Raw genomic sequence first — 26616 nt, 5'->3', positions numbered from 1 at the left:
TATTACTGACGTCGATAAAGGACTCCAGGAAGTGAATCCCCTTAGTTTGTTAATGTATAACAAAGAATGGCTGCTCCCATTGAAATGAGGCAGAACCAGCTGCCATGGGTTTTTAAGGCATCAGTCTATTGTTGGTCTTCCACGACACACATCGACATTTACTGAAGAGCACCGAGGAGGTGACTCACTCTTGAAACAAGTGAACTCTTTAAACAGTTTTGAAGCAAATGTCGGATTACCATTATCGCAAAGTAGGGGACAGTTTGACCGCAATTCGGTTATGGCACTCTGATGGGGTAGGCGAGAGTTGACTGATGTGTGTGAAGATGCAACAGTGAATTAATCCGACGCAGACAGCCTATATTAAAACAGCTGGTTCAAACCGGGCAAGCCCAGATCCAGCATACACAGGTAAGGGTTGCCCCAACTAACCCGGGGTGTTGGAATTTCTCTTCCTCTGTAATACTTTGCACAGGGGACTCCACATCAAAGGGCCTAGATACTATGGTACCAGATTAACAGATAAAAAGAGTTTATTAGAAACTTGGTTTAACCCATACCCTTCGCCCTCATCTCTTGCCTGCCAACGATACTGATCATTATAAATAGATTTAAGGACACCTGCTTTAAAAAAAAACCAACAAAAAACAATCCCCCAAAACAGTGCAAAAGGACATTTGGTCTCCCTACTTCTAATAAATTCTTTAGTAATATTTATTAAAGTTTGATGCACCATTAAAACTACTTCCCAAGCGCTTAGTACGGTGCTCTGCACACAGTAAGCACTCAATAAATACAACTGAATGAATGAGTGAATGAAAACCATGACTTTTTTTTTTCCCTTTCCCAATCTGCCTAAATTCTCTGAAACCACATCTGTCAGTCCGGGCTCCCTCGGCACTAGGAAAAAAGGGAGCATTAAGCTGGCGATGGGTACGTGGATACTTGGTAGCATGTACAGTGAAAATGTAGTAATAGAAATTTGCAATAGGGCCAGAGAGCAGGAAACAGTTACTGCAGCTGTGGCCCCAGACACAAGATCCACGGACTTGTCATTTTCCTTATTATCCAGGTCCTGGCAGAATTACGCTGCCGGGAAGAGAGGTGCCCAAGCCCCCAAATGACCCTACTTACCCCACAATCAATCAATCCATGGTGTTTATTGAGCACCTATTGCGTGCAGAGCACTGTAGGAAGCACACGCCATATGGAAGGAGGGGTGAGGGGAGGAAACGATCACGGCGGATATCCCAGGAAATACTGCAGGAAATGATATCCAGGCTCAAGGGTGGATCTAGGAAGCTGTGGAGTGATTGCCAAGCCCAAGGGGAAGATGTAGCCCACAGGGATGGAGAGGGGAAAGAGTGGGGAAGGGCGGAGCTACAAGAGCTGGATGGAGAAGATAGAGTTTGGGGGTGGACAGGAGAGACCAGAACGGGATGGCCATCATTCACTCAATCGTATTTACTGAGCACTTTCTGTGTGCACAGCACTGTACTAAGCGCTTGGAAAGTACAATTCGGCAACAGATAGAGACACTCCCTACCCAACAACGGGCTCACAGTCTAGGAGGAGGAGACAGACAACAAAACAAGTAGACAGGTATCAATACCATCAGTACAGATAAACAGAATTATAGATACATACACATCATTAATAAATCATCATCCTTATCACGACCGCCACTGCACGTTGCTGGGTACCTATGCCCAGGGCACTGTATTAGGCGCTCAGGGGGTGAGGAACGGAGAGACCCTAGAGTGTAAACCTGATGTGAGCAGGTAACTGGTCTGTTATATTGTTCTACTGTACTCTCCCAAGTGCTCAGTAGAGTGCTCTGCACACAGTAGGCGCTCAGTAAATACGACAGATTTTGAAGATTGCGAATAGGGTGCATGGAAAGTCGGGGGGAGGCGACAACTGAGACTGATGGGCAGGGGGGTTATAGGCTTGGGCTGAAAAGGGGGGAGGAGGGTGGGAGGGGAGAGGATTCAATCATATTTATTGAGTGGATGGTGGGGGAGGGAGTGAAAAGGAGGAGGATGGTTCACTCATTCAATCAATCGTATTTATTGAGCGCTTACTGTGTGCACAGCACTATACTAAGCGCTTGGGAGAGCACACAATAACACCAAGCACAGTCCCTGCCCTCAATGAACTCACAGTATAGAGGGGAGGTAGCGGGACGAGGGCCAGCCCGTTGTTGGGCAGGGATTCATTCAATTGGAAGCAGCGTGGCTTAGTGGAAAGAGCCCGGGCCTGGGGATCAGGGGTCGTGGGTTCTAATCCCTGCTCCACTGATTGTCTGCTGTGTGACCTTGGGCAAGTCACTTCACTTCTCTGGGCCTCAGTTCCCTCATCTGTAAAATGGGGATTAAGACTGTGAGCCCCGTGTGGGACAACCTGATTACCTTGTATCTACCCCAGCTCTTAGAACAGTGCTTAGCACATAGTGCTAATTATTATTATTATTATTACTGTGTTCACAGCACCGTCCTAGGTGCTTGGAAAGTACAATCTGGCAACCGAGAGTGACAATCCCTACCCCACAACGGGCTCACAGTCTAGAAGGGCCTCTATGTGTTGCCAAGCTGTGCTTTCCAAGCGCTTAGTACAGTGCTCTGCACACAGTAAGCGCTCAATCAATACGATGGAATGAATGAATGAATTCCATCGTATTGATTGAGCGAGGACTGTACTTGGGAAGTACACATCGGCAACAGAGACGGTCCCTACCCAACAAGGGGCTCACCGACTAGAAGGAGTCTAATAATTAAGAGAATTAAGAGAATAATTAAGAGAATAATTCTTATAATTAAGAATTAATAATAATTAAGAGAATTAAGAGAAGCAGCGTGGCTCAGTGGAAAAGAGCCTGGGCTTTGGAGTCGGAGGTCATGGGTTCAAATCCCGGCTCTGCCACTTGTCAGCTGTGTGACTTTGGGCAAGTCACTTGACTTCTCTGGGCCTCAGCTACCTCATCTGTAAAATGGGGATGAAGACTGTAAGCCCCCCCGTGGGACAACCTGATCACCTTGTAACCTCTCCAGCGCTTAGAACAGTGCTTTGCACATAGTAAGCGCTTAATAAATGCCATTGTTAATAATTATTACTATTATTACTAAGCGCTTGGAAAGTACAGTTCGGCAGTAGATGGAGACAGTCCCTCCCCCACAGCGGGCACACAGTCTAGAAGGGTCTCTATGTGTTGCTGAGCTGTACTTTCCAAGCGCTTAGTTCAGTGCTCTCCACACAGTAAGCGCTCAATAAATACGATGGCATAAATGAGGTCCCGGGGCCGAACTGTGCTTCCCAAGCGCTTAGTCCAGTGCCCTGCACACAGTAAGCACTCAATAAATGCGACTGAATGAATGAGGTCCAGGGGCGGGCGAACTGTATTCTCCAAAGCGCTTAGTCCAGTGCTCTGCACACAGTAAGCACTCAATACGATGGTACGAATGAGGTCCAGGGGCGGGGGACGATGGAGGGACCCAACTGTACTTTCCAAGCGCTTAGTCCAGTGCTCTGCACACAGCAGGCGCTCAATCAATACGATGGCATGAATGGCATCCAAGATGGGGGGACCGAACTGTACTTTCCAAGCGTTTAGTCCAGTGCTCTGCGCACACTAAGCCCTCAATCAATACAATGGCCCGAATGAGGTCCAGGGGCACGGGAGGATGGGGGGGGCCGAACTGTACTTTCCAAGCGCTCAGTCCAGTGCTCTGCACACAGTAAGCGCTCCATCAATACGTTGGCATGAATGAGTGAATACAATTCGGCACCAGAGAGAGACAATCCCTCCATCACAACGGACTCACAGTCCAGAAGGGTCTCTATGTGTTGCCGTAATGTGCTTTCCAGGCGCTTAGTACAGTGCTCTGCACACAGTAGGCGCTCAATCAATACGATGGCACGAATGAGGTCGAGGATGGGGGGGGCCGAACTGTACTTTCCAAGTGCTCAGCCCAGTGCTGTGCACACAGTAGGCCCTCAATCAATACGATGGCCCAAATGAGGTGCAGGGGAGGATGGGGGGGGGGGCCGAACCATACTCTCCCAAGTGCTTAGTCCAGTGCTCTGCACACAGTAGGTGCTCAATCAATACGATGGCATGAATGAGGTCCAGGGGCGGGGAAGGATGGGGGGAGACCGAACTGTACTTTCCAAGCGCTTAGCCCAGTGCTGTGCACACAGTAGGCGCTCAATCGATACGAAGGCATGAATGAGGTCCGGGGTCGGGGGCCGAACTGTACTGTCCAAGCGCTTAGCCCAGTGCTGGGCACACAGTAGGCGCTCAATCGATACTAAGGCATGGGAAGCAGCGTGGCTCAGTGGAAAGAGCACGGGCTTTGGAATCAGAGGTCATGGGTTCAAATCCCAGCTCCTCCAACTGTCAGCTGTGTGACTTTGGGCAAGTCACTTCACTTCTCTGGGCCTCAGTTACCTCATCTGTAAAATGGGGATTAAGACTGTGAGCCCCCCGTGGGACAACCTGATCACCTTGTAATCTCCCCAGCGCTTAGAACAGTGCTTTGCACATAGTAAGCGCTTAATAAATGCCATTATTATTATTATGAATGAGGATGGGGGGACCGAACTGTACTGCCCAAGCGATTAGCCCAGTGCTGTGTACACAGTAGGCGCTCAATCAGTACGAAGGCATGAATGAGGTCCAGGGGCGGGGGCTGAACTGTACTTCCCAAATGCTCAGTCCAGTGCTGTGCACATGGTAGGCGCTCTATCAGGACAATTGAATGTATGAATGAGGTCGAGGATGGGGGTGGGGGACCCAGCTGCACTTACAAGCACTTAGCCCAGTGCTGTGCACACAGTAGGCGCTCAATCAATACTAAGGCACAAATGAGGTCCAGGGGCAGGGGCCAAGCTGTACTGTCCAAGCGCTTAGCCCAGTGCTGTGCACACGGTAGGCGCTCAATCAATAATACTAAGGCACGAGTGAGGTCCACGGGTGGGGGCCGAAATTCATTCGATAGTATTTATTGCGCGCTTACTGTGTGCAAAGCACTGTACTAGGTGCTTGGGAAGTCCAGGTTGGCAACATATAGAGACAGTCCCTACCCAACAGTGGGCTCACAGTCTAGAAATGAACTTCCCGAGCGCTTAGCCCAGTGCTGTGCACACGGAAGGCGCTCAATCAATACTAAGGCACAAATGAGGTCAACGGGCGGGGGTCGAAATTCATTCAATCGTATTTATTGAGCGCTTACTGTGTGCAGAGCACTGGACTAGGCGCTTGGGAAGTCCAAGTTGGCAACATATAGAGGCGGTCCCTACCCAACAGTGGGCTCATTCATTCATTCATTCAATCATATTTATTGAGCACTTACTGTGTGCAGAGCACTGCACTAAGCGCTTGGGAAGTCCAAGTTGGCAACACAGAGAGATGGTCCCTACCCAACAGTGGGCTCATTCATTCATTCATTCAATCATATTTATTGAGCGCTTACTGTGTGCGGAGCACTGAACTAAGCGCTTGGGAAGTCCAAGTTGGCAACAGAGAGACGGTCCCTACCCAACAGTGGGCTCACAGTCTAGAAATGAACTTCTAATCCCGGCTCCGCCGCTGGTCAGCTGGGTGACGTTGGGCGGGTCACTTCACTTCTCTGGGCCTCCCCCTTTTATCGAGAAGCAGCGTGGCTCAATGGAAAGAGCCCGGGCTTTGGAGTCAGAGGTCATGGGTTCAAATCCCGGCTCCGCCAGTTGACAGCTGTGTGACTTTGGGCAAGTCACTTCACTTCTCGGTGCCTCAGTTCCCTCACCTGTAAAATGGGGATTAAGACCGTGAGCCTCCCTGGGACAACCTGATCACCTTGTAACCTCCCCAGTGCTTAGAACAGTGCTCTGCACATAGTAAGCGCTTAATAAATGCTATCATTATTAAATGTGAATGAAAAAAACAATCCTCTGCTGTCTGTCTCCCCTTTCTGGACTGTGAGCCCATCACTGGGTAGGGCCTGTCTCTATATGTTGACTATTTGTCTTCCCAAGCGCTTAGTACAGTGCTCTGCACGTAGTCAGCGCTCAATAAATACGACTGAATGAATGAATGAATGAAAAAACCAATCCTCTGTTGCCTGGCTCCCCTTTCTGGACTGTGAGCCCATCACTGGGTAGGGCCTGTCTCTGTATGTTGACGATTTGTACTTCCCAAGCGCTTAGTACAGTGCTCTGCACATAGTCAGCACTCAATAAATACAACTGAATGAATGAATGAAAAAAACAATCCTCTGTTGTCTGTCTCCCCTTTATGGACTGTGAGCCCATCACTGGGTAGGGCCTGTCTCTATATGTTGACGATTCGTGCTTCCCAAGCGCTTAGTACAGTGCTCTGCACGTAGTCAGCGCTCACTAAATACGACTGAATGAATAATGAACTTCCCAGGCGCTTAGCCCAGTGCTGTGCACACGGTGGGTGCTCAATCAGTAATAATAATAATAATAATGATGATGATGGCATTTGTTAAGCGCTTACTATGTGCAAAGCACTGTTCTAAGCACTGGGGGCGGGGGGGATCAGGTTGTCCCACGTGGGGCTCACAGTCAATCCCCATTTCCAGATGAGGTCACTGAGGCTCAGAGAAGTTAAGTGACTTGCCCAAGGTCACACAGCAGACAGTTCCCTCATCTGTAAAATGGGGATGAAGACCGTGAGCCCCGTGTGGGACAACCTAAGCGCTTGGGAAGTACAAGCTGGCAACATATAGAGATGGTCCCTACCCAACAGCCGGCTCACAGTCACGAAGATCCACTTCGTCCTCTTGGCTGCCATCCCAATTGGGAAGGAAACCTATTAACTTTCATTTCTCCAGCATCATTCTCTCTTGGTTTTCCTTTTACTTCCCAAGCTCTTTTGGTGGTTCTTCCTCTCCCCCGACTTCAGCTTTTCTAGACTGTGAGCCCACTGTCGGGTAGGGACCGTCTCTCTATGTTGCCAACTCAGACTTCCCAAGCGCTTAGTCCAGTGCTCTGCACACAGTAAGCACTCAATAAATATGACTGATTACCTTGTAATAATAATAATGGTATTTGTTAAGTGCTTACTACGTGCAGAGCACTGTTCTAAGCGCTGGATACAAGGTGATCAAGTTGCCCCACATGGGGCTCACAGTCTTAATCCCCATTTTACAGATGAGGTAACTGAGGCTCAGAGAAGTTAAGTGACTTGCCCAAGGTTACACAGCAGGCAGGTGGCAGAGCCGGGAGGCGAACCCATCACCTCTGACTCCAAAGCCCGGGCTCTTCTCCACTGAGCCACGCCCCCCCAGCGCTTAGAACAGTGCTTTGCACATAGTAAGCGCTTAACCAATGCCATCATTATTATTATTATCATTACTATGTGGCAGAGTCGGGATTCGATTCACTCAATCAATTGTATTTATTGAGTGCTTACTGTGTGCAGAGCACTGTACTAAGCACTTGGGAAGTACAAGTCGGCAACATAGAGAGCCGGTCCCTTCCCAACAGTGGGCTCACAGTCTAAAAGGGGGAGACAGCGAACAAAACCAAACATACTAACAAAATAAAATAAACAGAATAGATATGTACAGGTAAAGTAAATAAATAGAGTAATAAGTACAAACATATATACACATATACAGGTGCTGTGGGGAAGGGAAGGAATGAGTACAAACATATATCCATAGATACAGGTGCCATGGGGAAGGGAAGGAGAATCAGTATGACTGAATGAATGAATGAATTATATACGTATATACGTTTGTACATATTTATTACTCTATTTATTTATTTTACTTGTGCCTATCTATTCATTTTATTTTGTTAGTACGTTTGGTTTTGTTCTCTGTCTCCCCCTTCTAGACTGTGCGCCCACTGTTGGGTCGGGACTGTCTATGTTCCCAGCTTGTCCTTCCCAAGCGCTTAGTCCAGTGCTCTGCACACAGTAAGCCCTCAATAAATACGATTGATTGATTGAAAGCACCACCTCATCCCTCCTATTTATTTTATTCTGTGAGTATGTTTGGTTTTGTTCTCTGTCTCCCCCTTCTAGACTGTGAGCCCGCTGTTGGGTAGGGACTGTCTATGTTGCCAGCTTGTCCTTCCCAAGCGCTTAGTCCAGTGCTCTGCACGCAGTAAGCGCTCAATAAATACGATTGATGATATACAGGGGTTGTGGGAAAGGGAAGGAGAATCAGTACGACTGAATGAATTATATATGTATATATGCTTGTACATATTTATTACTCTATTTATTTTACTTGTACACATCTATTCTTTTATTAGTATGTTTGGTTTTGTTCTCTGTCTCCCCCTTTTAGACTGTGAGCCCGCTGTTGGGTAGGGACTGTCTCTAGATGTTGCCAACTTGTCCTTCCCAAGCGCTTAGTCCAGTGCTCTGCACACAGTAAGCGCTCAATAAATACGATTGATTGATCGAAAGCACCACCTCATCCCTCCCATTTATTTTATTTTGTGAGTATGTTTGGTTTTGCTCTCTGTCTCCCCCTTCTAGACTGTGAGCCCACTGTTGGGTCGGGACCGTCTCTCTATGTTGCCAACTTGTCCTTCCCAAGCGCTTAGTCCAGTGCTCTGCACGCAGTAAGCGCTCAATAAATACGATTGATGATATACAGGGGCTGTGGGGAAGGGAAGGAGAATCAGTACGACTGAATGAATCATATACGTATATATGTTTGTACATATTTATTACTCTATTTATTTTACTTGTACACATCTATTCTTTTATTTTGTTAGTATGTTTGGTTTTGTTCTCTGTCTCCCCCCTTTTAGACTGTGAGCCCACTGTTGGGTAGGGACCGTCTCTCGATGTTGCCAACTTGGACTTCCCAAGCGCTTAGTCCGGTGCTCTGCACATAGTAAGCACTCAATACGATTGATGATGATGATGATGAAGGAGAATCGGTACGACTGAATGAATGAGGAGGAGGATGGGGCCTGTCTCTACATGTTGCCGACTTGGACTTCCCAAGCGCTTAGTCCGGTGCTCTGCACGCAGTAAGTGCTCAATAAATACGATTGACTGATTGAAAACACCACCTCATCCCTCCTAATTATTTTATTTTGTTAATACGTTTGGTTTTGTTCTCTGTCTCCCCCTTCTAGACTATGAGCCCACTGTTGGGTAGGGACTGCGTATGTTGCCAACTTGTACTTCCCAAGCGCTTAGTCCAGTGCTCTGCACACAGTAAGCGCTCAACAAATACGATTGATTGATCGAAAGCACCACCTCATCCCTCCTAATTATTTTATTTTGTTAATACGTTTCGTTTTGTTCTCTGCCTCCCCCCTTTTAGACTGTGAGCCCACTGTTGGGTAGGGACCGTCTCTATAGGTTGCCAACTTGGACTTCCCAAGCGCTTAGTCCAGTGCTCTGCACACAGTAAGCACTCAATACGATTGATGATGATGATGATGATGAAGGAGAATCGGTACGACTGAATGAATGAGGAGGAGGATGGGGCCTGTCTCTACATGTTGCCGACTTGTACTTCCCAAGCGCTTAGTCCAGTGCTCTGCACACAGTAAGCGCTCAATACGATTGATGATGAAGATGATGATGATCCACCTCATCCCTCCTATTTATTTTATTTTGTGAGTATGCTTGGTTTCGTTCTCCGTCTCCCCCTTCTAGACTGTGAGCCCGCTGTTGGGTCGGGACTGTCTCTAGATGTTGCCAACTTGTCCTTCCCAAGCGCTTAGTCCAGTGCTCTGCACACAGTAAGCGCTCAATAAATACGATTGATTGATCGAAAGCACCACCTCATCCCTCCTATTTATTTTATTCTGTGAGTATGTTTGGTTTCGTTCTCCGTCTCCCCCTTGTAGACTGTGAGCCCACTGTTGGGTAGGGCCCGTCTCTAGATGTTGCCGACTTGGACTTCCCAAGCGCTTAGTCCAGTGCTCTGCACACAGTAAGCGCTCAATACGATTGATGACGAAGATGATGATGATCCACCTCATCCCTCCTATTTATTTTATTTTGTGAGTATGTTTGGTTTCGTTCTCTGTCTCCCCCTTCTAGACTGTGAGCCCGCTGTTGGGTAGGGACTGTCTCTATATGTTGCCGACTTGTCCTTCCCAAGCGCTCAGTCCAGTGCTCTGCACACAGTAAGCGCTCAATAAATACGATTGATTGATTGATCGAAAGCACCACCTCATCCCTCCTATTTATTTTATTCTGTGAGTATGTTTGGTTTCGTTCTCCGTCTCCCCCTTGTAGACTGTGAGCCCACTGTTGGGTAGGGACTGTCTCTAGATGTTGCCGACTTGGACTTCCCAAGCGCTTAGTCCGGTGCTCTGCACACAGTAAGCGCTCAATAAATACGATTGATCGATCAAAAGCACCACCTCATCCCTCCTATTTATTTCATTCTGTGAGTATGTTTGGTTTTGTTCTCTGTCTCCCCCCTTTTAGACTGTGAGCCCACTGTTGGGTAGGGACTGTCTCTATGTGATGCCAATTTGTACTTCCCAAGCACTTAGTACAGTGCTCTGCACATAGTAAGCGCTCAATAAATACGATTGATTGATTGATTGATTGATTGATAGGGACTGTCTCTATGTGTGGCCGACTTGGACTTCCCAAGCGCTTAGTCCAGTAGTAAGCGCTCATGATGATGATGATGATGATGAATGGAGGAGGAGGATGGGGGGCGAGGGACTCACCCCAGTCGAGGAAGTCGGCCACGTACTTGTCCCTTCGCAGGGCGGGCTGGCCGCACTCGGTGCAGAGGCAGAGCAGGACGTCCAGCAGGGTCTCCACGCTCAGGGCGCCCTCGTTCCGCCACGGCCCGTCCAGGAGCAGCTGCTCCAGCTTCTTCAGCCGCACCTTGGCCGACATGGCGGCGGCCGTGGGGGGGTGTGAGGCGAGGGGGGACGACGACGACCCCTAGTCCCGGCCGGGCCCGACCCCCGCGGTGGTCGTCGTCGCCGTCGTCGCCGCCGCCCCGGGTCCTAGCCCGACACGTCGGGGCGGGTCCGGGCCCCCCGGGGCCATGGGCGGGGCCCGCGGGACAAGCCCCCCTTCGCCTCACGCCCGCCGGGAGACGGGCCCCGGACGACGCCCCGCTCCCTCCCTCCCTCACGGACGGACGGACGGACGACGCCGGACCCCGCTCCCTCACGCCCCTCGAGCGGCGCACGCGCGGTGGCTTCACCGCGCAACCCCACCCCTCGGGTCGCGCACGCGCGCTGGCCTCACCCCCTCCACCCCCCCCGCTCTCTCACGCCCCACAGCCCGCGCACGCGCGCTGACCTCACCGCGCAACCCCACCCCTCGGGTCGCGCACGCGCGCTGACGTCACCTCACAGCCCCGCCCCCCCGGCTCTCTCACGCCCCACAGCCCGCTGACCTAACCCCACAACCCCACCTACTAGGGCCCCCCCCCGCCCACCGCGCCTCGGGTCGCGCACGCGCGCTGACCTCACCTCGCAGCCCCGCCCTCCCCCCCTGCTCTCTCACGCCCCACAGCGCGCGCACGCGCGCTGACCTAACCTCACAACCCCACCTACTAGGGCCCCCCCGCCCACCACGCCCCGGGTGGCGCACGCGCGCTGGCCTCACTTCGCAGCCCCCCTCTCCCCCTGCTCTCTCACGCCCCACAGCCCGCGCACGCGCGCTGACCTCAGCGCGCAACCCCTCCCACCGCCGGCCCCGCCCCCCAGCCGTCTCACGCCCCACAGCTCGCGCACGCGCGCTAACCTAACCTCACAACCCCACCTACTGGGGCCCCCCCCCCCACCGCCCCACAGGCCTCGGGTCGCGCACGCGCGCTGACCTCACCTCGCAGCCCCGCCCTTCCCCCCCGCTCTCTTACCCCCCACAGCCCGCGCATGCGCGCTGACCTCACCTCACTACCCCACTTACTAGGACCCCCCCGCCCACCACGCCCCGGGTCGCGCACGCGCGCTGACCTCACCTCGCAGCCCCTCCCACCGGCGCGCCCCTCAGCCCGCGCGCCGACCTCACCGCGTACCCCCACCTACTAGGGCCCCCCCACCCCCCTCGAGTTGCGCACGCGCGCTGACCTCACTTCGCAGCCCCTCCCACCGGCGGCCCCCCCTCACGCCCCACAGCCCGCGCGCACGCGCACTGACCTCACCGCGTAACCCCACCTACCACCCCTCGGGTCGCGCACGCGCGATGACCTTCCCGCGCAGCCCCTCCCACCGGTGGCCCCCCCTTCTCTCACAGCCCGCGCACGCGCGCTGACCTCACGGCACAACCCCACCTATTAAGGCCCCCACCAACCCTAACCCTCGGGTCGCGCACGCGCGCTGACGTCACCCACCCACCCGCTCCCCCTCAGCACGCATGTCCGCGCGCCCCGCTGCGCCGGCGCGGCCCTCGCCGCTTGCCGTAGGCGGGTGATTGGGTGGGGACAAGCTGAGCTGATTCGACTCATGGGAGGGGGCGCGAGCGCATGCGCGTGCTAACGTGCTTGTGAGAGGGACGGTGCGCGCGCGCATGCGCGTGCTGACGTGCTCGTGAGAGGAAAGGTGCGCGCGCCGCCAGTATGCGTTGCTAATGACAACGAAAACGGCACTTGTTAAGCGCTTATTACATGGCAAGGACTGTACTAAGCGCTCGGGCAGATAGAGAAGGAGCGTGGCTCTATGGAAAGAGCCCGGGCTTGGGAGTCAGGGGTCATGGGTTCGAATCCCGGCTCCCCCACATAATAATAATAATAATAATAATAATAATAATAGCATTTATTAAGTGCTTACTATGTGCAAAGCACTGTTCTAAGCGCTGGGGGGGATACAACTTGATCAAGTTGTCCCACGGGGGGCTCACAGTCTTCATCCCCATTTTACAGATGAGGTAACTGAGGCTCAGAGAAGTGAAGTGACTTGCCCAAGGTCACACAGTAGACATGTGGCGGAGTTGGGAAGTCACTTCACTTCCCTGAGCCTCAGTTCCCTCATCTGTCAAATGGGGATGAAGACTGTGAGCCCCACATGGGGCAACTTGATAATAATAATAATAATAATGGCATTTATTAAACGCTTACTATGTTCCCCCTTCTAGACCGTGAGCCCACTGTTGGGTAGGGACTGTCTCTATCTGTTGCCAACTTGTACTCTCCCAAGCGCTTAGTACAGTGCTCTGCACACAGTAAGTGCTTAATAAATACGATTGATTGCAAAGCACTGTTCTGTTCTCAATATACACTCACTCCCTTGGTGACCTCATTTGCTCCCACGGCTTCAACTATCATCTCTACGCTGATGACACCCAGATCTCCATCTCTGCCCCAGCTCTCTCCCCCTCTCTCCAGGCTCGCATCTCCTCCTGCCTTCAGGACATCTCCATCTGGATGTCTGCCCGCCACCTAAAGCTCAACATGTCGAAGACTGAGCTCCTTGTCTTCCCTCCCAAACCTTGTCCTCTCCCTGACTTTCCCATCTCTGTTGACGGCACTACCATCCTTCCCGTCTCACAAGCCCGCAACCTCGGTGTCATCCTCGACTCCGCTCTCTCATTCACCCCTCACATCCAAGCCGTCACCAAAACCTGCCGGTCTCAGCTCCGCAACATTGCCAAGATCCGCCCTTTCCTCTCCATCCAAACTGCTACCCTGCTCATTCAAGCTCTCATCCTATCCCGTCTGGACTACTGCACCAGCCTTCTCTCTGATCTCCCATCCTCGTGTCTCTCTCCACTTCAATCCATACTTCATGCTGCTGCCCGGATTATCTTTGTCCAGAAACGCTCTGGACATATTACTCCCCTCCTCAAAAACCTCCAATGGCTACCGATCAATCTGCGCATCAGGCAGAAACTCCTCACCCTGGGCTTCAAGGCTGTCCATCCCCTCGCCCCCTCCTACCTCACCTCCCTTCTCTCCTTCTGCAGCCCAGCCCGCACCCTCCGCTCCTCTGCCGCTAATCTCCTCACCGGGCCTCGTTCTCGCCTGTCCCGCCGTCGACCCCCGGCCCACGTCCTCCCCCGGGCCTGGAATGCCCTCCCTCTGCCCCTCCGCCAAGCTAGCTCTCTTCCTCCCTTCAAGGCCCTGCTGAGAGCTCACCTCCTCCAGGAGGCCTTCCCAGACTGAGCCCCTTCTTTCCTCTCCCCCTCGTCCCCCTCTCCATCCCCCCGTCTTACCTCCTTCCCTTCCCCACAGCACCTGTATATATGTATATATGGTTGTACATATTTATTACTCTATTTATTTATTTATTTATTTATTTTACTTGCACATTTCTATCCTACTTACTTTATTTTGTTGGTATGTTTGGTTCTGTTCTCTGTCTCCCCCTTTTAGACTGTGAGCCCACTGTTGGGTAGGGACTGTCTCTATGTGATGCCAATTTGTACTTCCCAAGCGCTTAGTACAGTGCTCTGCACATAGTAAGCGCTCAACAAATACGATTGATTGATTGATTGATTGGGGAGGTTACAGGGTGATCCGGTTGTCCCACGGGGGGCTCACAGTCTTCATCCTCATTTTACCGATGAGGTCACTGAGGCCCAGAGAAGTGAAGTGACTTGCCCAAAGTCACACAGCTGACAGTTGGCGGAGCCGGGATTTGAACCCATGACCTCTGACTCCAAAGCCCGAGCTCTTTCCACTGAGCCACACTGCTTCTCCTAACCTTGTATCCCTCCCCAGCGCTTAGAACAATGCTTTGCACATAGTAAGCGCTTAACAAATGCCATTATTATTATTATTATTAGTGGAGAAGCAGCGTGGCTCAGTGGACAGAGCCCGGGCTTTGGAGTCAGAGGTCATGGGTTCAAATCCCAGCTCCGCCGACTGTCAGCTGTGTGACTTTGGGCAAGTCACTTCACTTCTCTGTGCCTCAGTTCCCTCATCTGTAAAATGAGGATTAAGCCTGTGAGCCCCCCATGGGACAACCTGATCACCTTGTAACCTCCCCAGCGCTTAGAACAGTGCTTTGCACATAGTAAGCGCTTAATAAATGCCATAATTATTATTATTATTATTATTAGAGAGTAATCAGGCCATGGGCCTCACAGTCTAAGGAGGAGGGAGAACAATGAATCCCCCCATTTTACAGATGAGGTAACTGAGGCCCAGAGAAGTGAAGTGACTTGCCCAAAGTCACACAGCTGACAGTTGGCGGAGCTGGGATTTGAACCCATGACCTCTGACTCCAAAGCCCGAGCTCTTTCCACTGAGCCACGCTGCTTCTCCTAACCTTATATCCCTCCCCAGCGCTTAGAACAGTGCTTTGCACATAGTAAGCGCTTAACAAATGCCATTATTATTATTATTAGAGAGTAATCAGGCCATGGGGCGCACAGTCTAAGGAGGAGGGAGAACAATGAATCCCCCCCATTTTGCGGATGAGGAAACTGAGGCAAAGATAATAATAATGGTGGTATTTGTTAAGCGCTTACTATGTGCCAACCACTGTTCTAAGCACTGGGGGGGAATACAAGATGATCAAGTTTGTCCCACGGGGGGCTCACAGTCTTAAACCCCATTTTACAGATGCGGGAACTAAGGCCCAGAGAAGTGAAGTGACTTGCCCAAGGTCACACAGCTGACAAGTGGCGGAGCTGGGATTCGAACCCATGACCTCTGACTCCCAAGCCCGGGCTCTTTCCACTCAGCCACGCTGTGACTTGTCCAAGGTCACACAGCAGGCAAGGCACAAGAGCCGGGATTGGAACCCAGGTCCTTGGCCTCCCAGGCCGGGGCTCTTTCCACTAGGCCATGCTGCTTCCCTTCCCTTGTGAGAAGCAGCGTGGTTTAGTGGCAAGAGCCTGGGCTTGGGATTCGGAGGTCGTGGGTTCGAATCCCGCTCCTCCACTTTGATGACTATTCTGATGACTTGACACCTGACCGCATGTTTTGTTTTGTTGTCTGTCTCCCCGTTCTAGACTGTGAGCCCGTTGTTGGGTAGGGACCGTCTCTATATGTTGCCAACTTGGACTTCCCAAGCGCTTAGTACAGTGCTCTGGACACAGTAAGCGCTCAATAAATACGATTGAATGAATGAGACAGTAAGTGCTCAATAAATACTATTGAATGGGTAGGGACCGTCTCTATATGTTGCCAATTTGTACTTCCCAAGCGCTTAGTACAGTGCTCCGCACATAGTAAGCGCTCAATAAATACGATTGATGATGATGATGATGATGATGAATGAATGAATGTTCTGATGATTTTGACACCTGTCTCCATGTTTTGTTTTGTTCTCTGTCTCCCCCTTCTAGACTGTGAGCCCACTGTTGGGTAGGGACCGTCTCCATATGTCGCTAACTTGTACTTCCCAAGCGCTTAGTACAGTGCTCTGCACACAGTAAGCGTTCAGTAAACACGATTGAATGAGTGAATGAATGAGACAGTAAGTGCTCAATAAATACGATTGAATGAATGAATGTTCTGATGATTTTGACACCTATCTCCATGTTTTGTTGTTTGTCTTCCCCTTCTAGACTGTGAGCCTGTTGTTGGGTAGGGACTGTCTCTATATGTCGCTAACTTGTACTTCTCAAGCGCTTAGTACAGTGCTCTGGACACAGTAAGCGCTCAATAAATACGATTGAATGAATGAATGACAGTGCTCAATAAATACGATTGAATGAATGAATGTTCTGATGATTTTGACACCTGTCTCCATGTTTTGTTTTGTTGTCTGTCTTCCCCTTCTAGACTGTGAGCCTGCTGTTGGGTAATAATAATAATAATAATAGCATTTGTTAAGCACTTGCTATGTGCAAAGCACTGTTCTAAGCGCTGGGAAGGTTACAAGGTGATCAGGTTGTCCCTCGGGGGCTCACAGTCTTAATCCCCATTTTACAGATGAGGTAACTGAGGCGCAGAGAAGTCACACAGCTGACAGTTGGCAGAGCCGGGGTTTGAACTAATGGCCTCTGACTCCAAAGCCCGGGCTCTTTCCACTGAGCCACGCTGACCATCTCTCTATATGTTGCCAACTTGTATTTCCCAAGCGCTTAGTACAGTGCTCTGCACACAGTAAGTGCTCAATAAATACGATTGAATGAATGAATGAATGAATGAACTTAGCTCTGTGACTTTGGGCAAGTCACTTCACTTCTCTGGGCCTCAGTTACCTCACCTGTAAAATGGGGGATGAAGAGTGTGAGCCCCACGTGGGACAACCTGATGACCTTGTACCTACCCCAGCGCTTAGAACAGTGCTGGGCACATAGTAAGCGCTTAACAAATACCATTATTATTATTGTTATTTAGGTTGGATACAATCCCTGGCCCACGTGGGGTTCACAGTCTTCCCTGAGAATAGACGTGCTCTCAATAAATACCATTGATGGATAAATGGATTGATGATTGAGAGCTTAATAATAATAATAATAATTGTGGTATTTGTTAAGCGATTACTATGTGCCAATCGCTGCTCTACACGCTAGGGTAGACACAAGAAGCAGCGTGGCTCAGTGGAAAGAGCACAGGCTTTGGAGTCAGAGGTCATGGGTTCAAATCCCAGCTCCACCAGTTGTCAGCTGGGTGACTTTGGGCAAGTCACTTCACTTCTCTGGGCCTCAGTTACCTCATCTGGAAAATGGGGATTAAGACTGTGAGCCCCCCGTGTGACAACCCGATCACCTTGTATCCTCCCCAGTGCTTAGAACGGTGCTTTGTACACAGTAAGCGCTTAATAAATGCCATCATTATCATTATTATTATTATTAGGTAATTAGGTCAGGCACAATCCCCGTCCTAAATGGGGCTCACAGTCTTAATCCCCATTTTAGAGATGAGGTAATTGAGGCACAGATGAGTCAAATGACTTGCCCAAGGTCACCCAGCAGACATATGGCACTTGTATATATATTTGTACAGATTTATTACTCTAACTTGTACATATTTACTATTCTATTTATTTTGTTAATGATGTGCATTTAGCTTTACTTCTATTTGTTCTGACGATTTTGACACCTGTCTACGTGTTTTGTTTCGTTGTCTGTCTCCCCCTTCTAGACTGTGAGCCCTTTATTGGGTAGGGACCGTCTCTATATGTACTTCCCAAGCGCTTAGTCCAGTGCTCTGCACACAGTAAGCGCTCAATAAATACGATTCAATGAATGAATGAATAGGGCAGAGGCAGGATTAGAACCCACAACCTCCGACTCCCTCTGAGTTCCAGGCCCGTGCCTCTCAGAAATGTGCGTGGCGGTGTCAGCGACTGTTTGTGTGTGACTGAGGAAATGTGCGCGCCGTGAGTTGAATATGTGTGTGAGAGTGTGTAGGACGGTTTGTGTGCAAGTGGGAAAAGTTGGGTGTCCCAAGGGTGAGTGCGAGTGTGCCCATCTCAGAGTTTAATAAGGCGGTTCCGCACGAGAACTAAATCAATCAATCAATCAATAAATTGTATTTATTGAGCGCTTACTGTGTGCAGAGCACTGGACTAAGCGCTTGGGAAGTCCAAGTTGGCAACATATAGAGACAGTCCCTACCCAACAGTGGGCTCACAGTCTAAAAGGGGGTGACAGAGTATGCCGCAGGGGGCCAAACAACTTGTAGCAGTGGGTTTGCTCTCTCTCATCTCAAACTGTCCTTAATAATAATAATAATAATAATAATAATAATAATAATAATAATAATAATAACAATGGTATTTGTTAAGCGCTTACAATGTGCAAAGCACTGTTCTAAGCGCTGGGTAAATATGTACAAATATACACAAGTGCTGTGTGGAGGGGAAGAGGAGAGGAAAAAGGGGGCTCAGTCTGGGAAGGCCTCCTGGAGGAGGTGAGCTCTCAGTAGGGCCTTGAAGGGAGGAAGAGAGCTAGCTGGGCGGATGGGCAGAGGGAGGGCATTCCGGGCCCGGGGGAGGACGGGGGCCGGGGGTCGACGGCGGGATGGGGAGAACGAGGCATGGCGAGGAGATTAGAGAAGCAGCGTGGCTCAGTGGAAAGAGCCCGGGCTTTGGAGTCAGAGGTCATGGGTTCGAATTCCAGCTCTGCCACTTGTCAGCTGTGTGACTTTGGGCTAGTCACTTAACTTCTCTGGGCCTCAGTTACCTCATCTGTCAAATGGGGATTAAGTCGGTGAGCCCCACGTAGGACAACTTGATTACCTTGTATCTACCCCAGCGCTTAGAACAGTGCTTGGCACATAGTAAGCGCTTAATAAATGCCATCATTATTATTATTAGAGGCAGAGGAGTGGAGGGTGCGGGCTGGGCTGGAGAAGGACAGAAGGGAGGTGAGGTAGGAGGGGGCGAGGGGATGGATGGACAGCCTTGAAGCTGAGAGGGAGGAGTTTTTGCTTGATTATGGGCAGCATTCATGAAGCACCTGTATATAAGTTTGTACAGTCAATCAATCAATCAATCAATCGTATTTATTGAGCGCTTACTGTGTGCAGAGCACTGTACTAAGCGCTTGGGAAGTACAAGTTGGCAACATGTAGAGACAGTCCCTACCCAACAGCGGGCTCACAGTCTCAAAGGGGGAGACAGAGAACAAAACCAAACATACTAACAAAATAAAATAAATAGAATATAAGTTTTATTACTCTATTTTACTTGTAGATATTTACTATTCTATTTATTTTGTTACTGATGTGCGTCTAGCTTTACTTCTATTTATTCTGATGACTTGAAACCTGTCCACATGTTTTGTTTTGTCGTCTGTCTCCCCCCTTCTAGACCGTGAGCCTGTTGTTGGGTAGGGACCATCTCTATATGTTGCCAACTTGGACTTCCCAAGCGCTTAGTCCAGTGCTCTACACACAGTAAGCGCTCAATAAATACAATTGAATGAATGAATGAATGAGGGGGCTATAAAAATGTGGTTGCTTCAGGATGGCAACTCAGACTTAGGGAAGTGAAGTGACTGGCCCAAGGTCACACAGCAGACAAGTGGCAGAGCCGGAATTAGATCCATCAGGCCACACCACTTTCCCCTTTTCTCAGTGTTCGTAAGACATCCAATAAATATTTATTTATTTTACCTGTACGTGTCTATTCTATTTATTTCATTTTGTTAATATGTTTGGTTTTGTTCTCTTTCTCCCCCTTTTAGACTGTGAGCCCACTGTTGGGTAGGGACCGTCTCTATATGTTGCCAACTTGTATTTCCCAAGCGCTTAGTACAGTGCTCTGCACACAGTAAGCGCTCAATAAATAAGATTGATTGATTGATGGTGGTACGACGATTGGTGGTATCAGGATACAAGGATTTGGCTGAGAACTTAGGTCTCCGGGACATGAGAATTGGCCCCGCTGACTCCTGATAAACGCATTCCTCCCTTGGGTGAAGTTGGGGTCACATGTGGGTTGGTGGCTCCCTCTAATTGGCCTCCAGGTCAATTAATTAATAATAATGGCATTTATTAAGCGCTTACTATGTGCAAAGCACTGTTCTAAGCTGCTGGGGAGGTTACAAGGTGATCGGGTTGTCCCACGTGAGGCTCACAGTCTTCACCCCCATTTTACAGAGGAGGTAACTTAGGCTCAGAGAAGTTAAGTGACTTGCCCAAGGTCACGCAGCAGACGTAATTAGGGAGATTGGCCTCCGGGTCAATTAATTAGAGAGCATTTATGGGGCACCTGGGTGTGCGTGCTCTGCAGAGGCGCTGTGATGTCTGACAGGCACATCATAATGTAATAGGATGATAATAACAATAATACAGTGGGCAGAGCTGGATTTGGCAAGGTGCCACCATTTGGGGTTTTTTTTCCTCTCGGAGTTGAGTCCATAAGCTCCACCCTTAAGAATTTCATTTAATCGTATTTATTGAGCGCTTGCTGTGTGCAGAGCACTGTACTAAGCGCTTGGGAAGGACAAGTTGGCAACATCTAGAGACGGTCCCTACCCAACAGCGGGCTCACAGTCTAGAATGTGTATATTTATATACACATATATACACATATACATATTTATTACTCTATTTTACTTGCACATATAATAATAATAATAATAATAATAATAATAATAATAATGGTATTTGTTAAGCGCTTACTATGTGCAAAGCCCTGTTCTAAGCGCTGGGGAGGTTACAAGTTGATTAGGCTGTCCCACGGGGGCTCGCGGTTTTAATCCCCATTTTACCGATGAGGCAACTGAGTCCCAGAGAAGTGAAGTGACTTGCCCAAAGTCCCACAGCGGACAAGTGGTAGAGCCGGGATTTGAACCCACGACCTCTGACTCCAAAGCCTGTGCTCTTTCCACTGAGCCACGCTGCTTCTATTTATTTTATTTTGTTAGTATGTTTGGTTTTGTTCTCTGTCTCCCCTTTCTAGACTGTGAGCCCACTGTTGGGCAGGGACTGTCTCTAGATGTTGCCAACTTGTACTTCCCAAGCGCTTAGTACAGTGCTCTGCACACAGTAAGCACTCAATAAATACGATTGATTGGTTGATTAGAAGGGGGAGACAGAACAAAACACATTACCAAAATAAAATAAATATGTACAAATAAAATAGAGTAATAATAATAATAATAATAGATTTCTTTTAGACTGTGAGCCCACTGTTGGGTAGGGACTGTCTCTATATGTTGCCAATTTGTACTTCCCAAGCGCTTAGTACAGTGCTCTGCACATAGTAAGCGCTCAATAAATACGATTGATGATGATGATGATGATTTCTGACTCCAAAGCCCTTTCCACTGAGCCACGCTGCTCACGAAGAGGGACTCAGAAGGCCCCTGGCCGCTTCAGGCTGCAAAGACTCCACCTCTGTCAAACTGTCCTCTCCCGAGACATGCGGCTGAGTCGGGATTCGAACCCATGACCTCTGACTCCAAAGCCCGGGCCCTTTCCACTGAGCCACGCGTTGGCCATCGACCGCGCAGATGCCAGCGTAAGAATGATCGAGGGAGAGTTGCATGATGTTTTGCTTGGATAAGAAGACCAGGTTGATGAGGATTTCTTTCACACGGGTGGAACCTACGGAAATCTTTAGTCAGAGAAAATTCCCCAGGATTTTCCTTCCTTGGAATGACTGGAACCACAGGAACGGGCTGAAATTTAAAGTAGGAGGCAGGTTTGCGAAAGCTCAGTCAAAATGGCGCTATCCCTGCTTTGATAGGTATAGAGTCTTCTCCATAGTGCCCAGCGCTTAGAACAGCACATAGGAAGTGCTTAATAAATGCCATTATTATTATTATTATTAATATTATTATTCTCCTCTAGCCCCTATAACAGGAGTGGAAGGGGCTGACAGGCTGCCGAGTGATAAAGCGGCATGGCTCAGTGGAAAGAGGGCGGGCTTGGGAGTCAGAGGTCATGGGTTCCAATCCCAGCTCCGCCACATGTCTGCTGTGTGACCTTGGGCAAGTGACTTAACTTCTCTGAGCCTCAGTTACCTCATCTGTAAAATGGGGATTAAGACTGTGAGCCCCACGTGGGACAACCCGATCACCTTGTATCCCCCCGGCGCTTAGAACAGTGCTTCGCATATAGTAAGCGCTTAACACATACCATCATGATTATATTATTATTAGGAAGGAAGGGTGGAAGAGTAGAGGCGGCGCTTCAGAGACAGCAACTCGAGAAGCAGTGTGGCCTAGTGGATGGAGCATAAACTTGGGAATCGGAAGGACCTGGGCTCTAATCCCAGCTCTGCCACTGGCCAGCTGTGAGATCTTGGACAAGTCATTTACCTTCTCAATCAATCAATCAATCAATCGTATTTATTGAGCGCTTACTATGTGCAGAGCACTGTAGTTGCCTTGCCCCAGGTACCTCATCTGTAAAATGGGGTCTAATACAGTGAATACAGGGAATTCGTCTAATACGATTGATGATGATTACTCTATTTATTTATTTATTTTACCTGTATATATCTATTCCATTTATTTTATTTTGTTAGTATGTTTGGTTTTGTTCTCTGTCTCCCCCTTTTAGACTGTGAGCCCACTGTTGGGTAGGGACTGTCTCTATATGTTGCCAATTTGTACTTCCCAAGCTCTTAGTACAGTGCTCTGCACATAGTAAGCGCTCAATAAATACGATTGATGATGATGATGATGATAATACTGTAAGCCCCATGTGGGACATGGACTGTGTCCGACCTATCTTATATCTGTCCCAGTGCTTAGTACAGTGACTTAGTATGCTCCTCAGGGGAAGCAGCATAGCGTGTGAATACAGCATGGGCCTGATAGCAGGTCATAGGTTATAATAATAATAATAATAATAATAATAATAATAACAATAGTATTTGTTAAGTGCTTACTATGTGCAAAGCACTGTTCTAAGCACTGGGGGGATACAAGGCGATCAGGTTGTCCCATGTGGGGCTCGCAATCTTAATCCCCTTTTTACAGATGAGGTAACTGAGGCCCAGAGAAGTGAAGTGACTTGCCCAAAGTCACCCAGCTGACCATTGGCGGAGCCGGGATTTGAACCCATGACCTCTGACTCCAAAGCCCGGGCTCTCTCCACTGAGCCATGCTGCTTCTCTAATCCTGGCTCTGCCACTCGTCTGCTCTGTGGCCTTGGGCAAGTCACTTAACCTCTCTGCCTTGGTTTCTTCTACATATCTATTCTATTTATTTTATTTTGTTAGTATGTTTGGTTTTGTTCTCTGTCTCCCCCTTTTAGACTGTGAGCCCACTGTTGGGTAGGGACTGTCCCTATATGTTGCCAACTTGGATTTCTCAAGCGCTTAGTAATAATAATAATAATAATGTTGGTATTTGTTAAGCGCTTACTATGTGCAAAGCACTGTTCTAAGCGCTGGGGAGAATACAAGGAGATGAGGTTGTCCCATGTGGGGCTCACAGTCTTAATCCCCATTTTACAGATGAGGTAACTGAGGCACAGAGAAGTGAAGTGACTTGCCCAAGGTCACACAGCAGACATGTGGGGGAGGCAGGATTCGAACCCATGACCTGTGACTCCCAAGCCTGCGCTCTTTCCACTGAGCCACGCTGCTTTTCTGTTCTCTAGTACAGTGCTCTGCACACAGTAAGCACTCAATAAATACGATTGATGATGATGATGATGATGATGATGATAAGACTTTGAACACTAGCAGCGTGGCTCAGTGGAAAGAGCCCGGGCTTTGGAATCAGCGGTCACGGGTTCGAATTCCAGCTCCGCCACATGTCTGCTGTGTGACCTCGGCCAAGTCACTTAACTTCTCTGAGCCTCAGTTACCTCATCTGTAAAATGGGGATTAAGGCTGTGAGCCCCCCGTGGGACAACCCGATCACCTTGTAACCTTCCCAGTGCTTAGAACAGTGCTGTGCACATAGTAAGCGCTTAATAAATGCCATCATCATCATCATCATCATCACTATGAGGGACAGGACCTGTGTTCACCCTTATTTGCTTGCTCACCCTTATTTGCTTGCGTTAGCAAATACCATAATTATTCCTTCTAGACTGTGAGCCCGTTGTCGGGTAGGGGCCGTCTCTATATGCCGCCGATTTGTCCTTCCCAAGCGCCCAGTACAGTGCTCTGCACACAGTAAGCGCTCAATAAATACGATTGAATACGACTGGCACTTATTAAATGCTTAGCAACATTAAAAAAATAATTAAAAAAACCTGCAGTAAATGTGGGGTGTCAAAGAATGTGTGGCTAAAGGCGGAGGCAAGTGGCTAAACACCCGCTGTCTATGGGCAGGGAAGGTGTCTGCTAATTCTGCCGTGCCGTGCTCTCCCAAGCGCTTAGTACAGTGCTCTGCACGTAGCAAGCACTCAATAAGTACGATTGGTTGATGGGGTGGGAGGGTCACTGGGGGATGGGAAAGGCCAGGATGCCTTGGGACGATCTCTGCCATTCCAATTTCGAGGCTTTAAGAAAGGAATAAAGTAGAGAAAAAGTTGGCAGGTCGGAAACTGCAAGCTGATGACCGACAAGCCAGTTCTCAACATCATCATCATCAATCGTATTTATTGAGCGCTTACTGTGTGCAGAGCACTGTACTAAGCGCTTGGGAAGTCCAAATTGGCAACATATAGAGACAGTCCCGACCCAACAGTGGGCTCACAGTTCTCAAAATGTAAGGGGTAAGGGAGAGGACGATGTCCGTCTCCCCCCACCCCGGAGATGGACTGTAAGCTCTTTGTCATCAGTCAATCAATAAATTGGTATTTATTGAGACTTTACTGTGCACAAAGCCCGGCACTAAGCACAGCGCAGTGCTCCGCACATAGTAAGTGCTCGATAAATACGATGGACCGGCTGCTTGGGAGAGTACAACACACACATTCCCTGCTCACAATGACTTACAGTCTAGAGGGACGGTCCTTTCCCAGGTGTTTAGTACAGTGCTCTGCACCCAGTAAGCGCTCAATAAATCCCATTGATTCATTCATTCGATCGTATTTGAATTCAATCATCATCATCAGTCGTATTTATTGAGCGCTTACTGTGTGCAGAGCACTGTACTAAGCGCTTGGGAAGTCGTATATAGAGAAGCAGCGTGGCTCAGTGGAAGGAGCCCGGGCTTTGGAGTCGGAGGTCAGGGGTTCAAATCCCGGCTCCGCCAATTGTCAGCTGTGTGACTTTGGGCAATTCACTTAACTTCTCTGGGCCTCAGTTCCCTCATCTGTAAAATGGGGATGAAGACTGTGAGCCCCACGTGGGACAACCTGATCACCTTGTATCGCCCCAGTGTTTAGAACAGTGCTTTGCACATAGTAAGTGCTTAAATACCATTATTATTTATTGAGCGCTTACTGTGTGCAGAGCACTGTACTAGGTGCTTAATGATGGCGTTTGTTAAGCACTTACTATGTGCCAAGCAATGCCGTACGTGCTGGTGGGATACAAGGTAATCAGGTTGTCACACGTGGGGCTCCCAGTCTTAATCCCCATTTTACAGATGAGGTAACTGAGGCCCAGAGAAGTTAAGTGACTTGTCCAAAGTCACACAGCTGATAAGTGGCAGCGCCGGCATTAGAACACAGGACTTCTGACTCCCAAGCCCGTACTCTTTCCACTGAGCCACGCTGCTTCTCTATTGATTGATTGATCCCCTTTTAGCCCCCCCTTTTAGCCTGTGAGCCCACTGTTGGGCAGGGACTGTCTCTATATGTTGCCAATTTGTACTTCCCAAGCGCTTAGTACAGTGCTCTGCACATAGTAAGCACTCAATAAATACGATTGATGATGATGATGATGATGGGTAGGGACTGTCTCTATATGTTGCCAACTTGCACTTCCCAAGCGCTTAGTCCAGTGCTCTGCACACAGTAAGCGCTCAATAAATACGACTGATGATGATGATGATGATGATGAAATGTGAAAACTTCCGAGAGGGAGAGAGATCAGGGCTGGAGATGTAGATTTGGGAGTCAAAACAACGGAACAAATCAAGACAACAAATACCACAATTAGCTTGATACGGGCAGGGATGGTTTTTGCTAATTTTGTTGTATTGTCCTCTCCCAAGCACTCAGTTCCGTGCTCTGCGCCTACAAAGTTCTCGCTAAATGCCATTGACAGATTATTATCATTATTATTATGTGTTTATTTTATAACACCCTCATTCTAGGTTCTGCCCCACGTAGAAGGTTGAAGAATCGGCGTGGCCTAGTGGATAGAGCATGAGCTTGGAAGTCAGAAGGATCTGGGTTCTAATCCCAGCTCCACGACTTGTCTGCTGGGTGACCTTGGACGAGTCACTTCACTTCTTAGTTACTTCGCTTGCAAAATGGGGATTAAGAGTGTGAGCTCCATGTGGGACAGGGA

At 49.2% G+C, this 26616-nt stretch overlaps 1 protein-coding gene across 3 annotated transcripts in view; it reads right to left on the bottom strand.

The window, feature by feature from the left end:
* CDC42BPB (CDC42 binding protein kinase beta) overlaps positions 1-11041 on the bottom strand; it is a 110039-nt gene extending 98998 nt beyond the window's left edge. Inside the window, exon 1 of one of the 3 annotated variants that reach the window (XR_005451381.1) lies at positions 10669-11041. Coding sequence is in view for 2 of the 3 variants with exons in the window: in XM_038747575.1 (XP_038603503.1) it covers positions 10669-10843 (175 nt within the window). In the remaining variant the exon portion in view is untranslated. The remainder of the gene's footprint in view (positions 1-10668) is intronic. The other 2 variants (XM_038747575.1, XM_038747576.1) reach the window with 2 other exon arrangements.
* Between the last annotated feature and the right edge of the window lie 15575 nt (positions 11042-26616).

This window comes from Tachyglossus aculeatus, chromosome 1 (assembly GCF_015852505.1).
Source record: "Tachyglossus aculeatus isolate mTacAcu1 chromosome 1, mTacAcu1.pri, whole genome shotgun sequence".
In the NCBI taxonomy this organism is placed as follows: Eukaryota; Metazoa; Chordata; class Mammalia; order Monotremata; family Tachyglossidae; genus Tachyglossus; species Tachyglossus aculeatus.
The sequence above is the reverse complement of the archived record's forward strand: the minus strand, read 5'-3'. Positions and strand labels throughout refer to the sequence as shown.